The 3,394-nt window shown below is 37.2% G+C and overlaps 1 protein-coding gene across 1 annotated transcript in view; it reads right to left on the bottom strand.

Annotated features, from left to right (window-relative positions):
* xpo7 (exportin 7) overlaps positions 1-3,394 on the bottom strand; it is a 21,491-nt gene that overhangs the window by 4,689 nt on the left and 13,408 nt on the right. Inside the window, exons 21-25 of the mRNA XM_016541265.1 lie at positions 1,906-2,013; positions 1,722-1,804; positions 1,374-1,588; positions 1,134-1,272; positions 824-984 (exon numbers count right to left, since the gene is read on the bottom strand). Of these exons, the coding sequence (XP_016396751.1) occupies positions 824-984; positions 1,134-1,272; positions 1,374-1,588; positions 1,722-1,804; positions 1,906-2,013 (706 nt within the window). The remainder of the gene's footprint in view (positions 1-823; positions 985-1,133; positions 1,273-1,373; positions 1,589-1,721; positions 1,805-1,905; positions 2,014-3,394) is intronic.

Raw genomic sequence — 3,394 nt, 5'->3', positions numbered from 1 at the left:
TTTTTTTTGAGTGAGATGAATTAATGCATATTTATATTTATTTTAGAACTACAGTAACATCTTCTGTTTTCTCTCAACATGGGGACAGGAGAGCTGTCAATCAATAAATTGGGGAAAAAAAGTAACTTGCGTTACTTATTTGAAAAAGTAACTCAGATATTCTCTTGTAAATTAAAAAGTAATGCGTTACTTTACTAGTTACTTGAAAAAAGTAATCTGATTACGTAACTCGCGTTACTTGTAATGCGTTACCACCAACACTGAACTATTCTGATTGTTTGAGTTCTATTAAACTTAACCATCGGTCTTTCATAGTAGCAAACATTTAGATCATGATAACCACAGTTAAAATCTCATGGTAAAAATGTAACGCTCTGGTTTCTAGGTATTTGTATGAAAAACAGTAGCCTAAATGCATTTAGTATAAATGCACAAACGCTATAGATTAATCACAAAAAATACTGTAATTATATTCCATTACGTCTCTAATACATTTAATACATGTCTACATTAATAATATAATAACAATTCAATATGAATATCCCACATTTCTGCCACAACACCATGGTGCAGTTACTGTTACTACAGTAAATCCATGGTAAAATGATGGCGATTTGTAGATTTATTGAGGAAAATCATATCGTGATAATTATCGTTATTTTTTTTAATCGCCCAGCCCTAGAAATACACACAAAAAAGTTTTTTGTTTTTTTTATAATGAACATAAATTGCTGTGAAAATTACTAAATTATATAAAAAAACAAGTGTTAATTTATGATTTAACCATTTTATTTTTTAAATCTCTTTCAAAGCCTCAGCTCACCTGCTGGATCATCTCAGGGTGCTGCTGCATTATGTGAAGGAAGCGGTCACTCTCCTGGGCCATGGGCGCCGCTCGTTTCTTCGTGCTGCGTGACAGCTGCTTGAATAGATAAGTAACTATGTGGTCCAGGCTTGAGCAGCAACCAGTGCATACCATTGTGTCTGTGAGGAGACAAACAGAAAGTTCAGGTTCAAAAGTTCACAAACACCTAGGGGTCCATGATGGAACTGCAGTAGGGTTTCTGAGATTAAAAAAGTATAAAACGATGCTACACAAAAGAAAATTCATAAGCTGAAGAGGAGGTCCTTGCCAAGTGCTGTGAGCCCCTCTGATATGGAGGACAGGATGTACATGACCACATGAGGCTCCAGGCTGGCGATGAAGTTCATATGGTCTTGGGTTAGCACCTCCAGAAGAGAGTAGTAAGACTGACTAAGCTTTGGATAGTCCTGCAAGAACAAGAACAAACCAACCAACCAAAAAAAAAAAAAATCAACCAATCTCAATGCTGAAGGACACAATCCTGATGCTGATAGCTGATGATATTTACCAGCAGGTCACTGTGAGGGATGGACAAGAGCAGCTTAATAAAGGTCTGCAGAGCGTTGTCCAAGGCATCATCGCCGTACAGCCGGAAGACGCCAAAGTTGACATAGTTGCCGCTTAATACGGCTTTCAGCATGGAGAAGCAAATGGAGATTCCCTTCAGTTTCAGCGCGTACACCTGATCTTTTGGCAACTCACCCAGTGTCAGGATCCGATTCCCTTTAAGTGAAATAAGACAATACTATTACAATGATTATTCAATTAAAGTTCTTTAGATTTAATAATGCTACAACATGCCAGAGGAACAGTTGATTGAAATATAAAAACTGGGTTATTATAGCAGAGTTTGTACCATATGTTGTAATCATCTTGCTGGTTTCCCTGAACAGCAGAATTCCATTCGGTGAGGACACATCAAACTGTAATCTCTGTGACCTTCATGAAAGGTCATAAAAAACCCATACTTTAAGTTAGAGAACATACATAAATTTAAAACTCAGCTCTCAGAGACATGTGCAAGATGTAACATTGCGTACCTGTTGTGGACGAGCTCAGCCATGAGTTTGAGGACTGGTGTGGTGCAGGCAGGTACATGGTACCAGAGCTCTATTGCCCTCTGTAAGATGGGCATGTAAGAGGGGTAACTAAGATCCATTAAGGAACACATTAAAATTGGCATTCAGTCTGAACTGACCTAAGAGATTAGCTTTATATAATTTACTTATACATTTATTTTAAAATTAAGAAAATAATAAGTAATAAATAATAGCAATAATAGTAGAAAATAACAAAAATACTAAGAAATGAATAAATAAACAAACAAATACAAATAAACACAAATAAATAAAGAAACAAAAACAAATAAGTTAACAAACACAAATAAATTACACAAAATTAATTAAACACACACACACACACAACAAACAAAAATAAAAACAATTAAATGAAAAAAAAAACTGCACAAATAAAAAAAACAAATAATTACACAAAAATAAACAACTAAACAAATAAAAACAAATGTAAATAAAAAGAGAGCAAACAATTATTTTTTGTTTTGGGAGAAGTCAGTCAGCAGAACATGTTTGCTTAATACTTTGTTTCTGCATCTGTTGTTTAAATTGTTACTTGCTGCTAAGAAGTTTTATTTCGTTCTCTAGCTATTTCTACTGCTATTTTTCATTGTAATTTGTATTTTTGATCGCACTTTATTTGTAATTAGAGTAATAGCCGTCGGCTAAGAAGGAGCTTTTGTTATTTATATTGCTCCGTTCCTGCACTTAAGTGCGAACTTTAGTTTCGATTTGAGCAATTGCCCTGCTATAGGCTTTTGGGTGTGCTAAGTTAACAAGGCGGCCACAGCTGTTTTCTCTGAAGTGTCGGGTGGCTGTGTATTTGTTTGTTGTCTGTGAGCTGAAGCGGAAGCGTCAGCGGAAGCATTCAGCCCTCGTGTGAAGACCTACGAGTGTCAGGCCTGCGACTTTACCTGCATGACTTTAACCGAGCAACGAAACCGGGCAACACACTTAAGTACTCTCTTTTTTCCCTTTGCACACTCCTTTCTGTCCTCTCCCTTCCACCTCTATCATGTGTTTTCAATACATTCCGGTTGTCTCGCAACAACGCTCTAACATCACTCGCAGACGGCAATGCAATCTTGCTAACCTGCGTCCTATCTGTACATCTTCTACTGCACCTCTTTCTTTTTCTGTGGGTCTCTGGAATTGTCAGTCAGTTGTCAACAAAGCTGACTTAATTTCTGCTTTTTCTTTGCAATCTACACTCAGCATCTTGGGCTTGACTGAGACCTGGATTCGTCCAGAAGACTCCGCAACCCCAGCTGCTCTGTCTAACAACTTCTTTTTCTCTCACACCCCTCGTCAGGTTGGAAGGGGTGGGGGCACTGGTCTGCTCATTTCTAACAATTGCAAATACTCAACACACTCTCCCCTATGCAATTATAGCTCATTTGAATCTCATGCGATTACTGTAACAGCTCCTATAAAACTCCATGTTGTGGTAATTTAC

Source organism: Sinocyclocheilus rhinocerous, unplaced genomic scaffold (assembly GCF_001515625.1).
Source record: "Sinocyclocheilus rhinocerous isolate Xijiao unplaced genomic scaffold, SAMN03320098_v1.1 scaffold1660, whole genome shotgun sequence".
In the NCBI taxonomy this organism is placed as follows: Eukaryota; Metazoa; Chordata; class Actinopteri; order Cypriniformes; family Cyprinidae; genus Sinocyclocheilus; species Sinocyclocheilus rhinocerous.
This window is presented reverse-complemented; position numbering and strand designations above follow the sequence as displayed.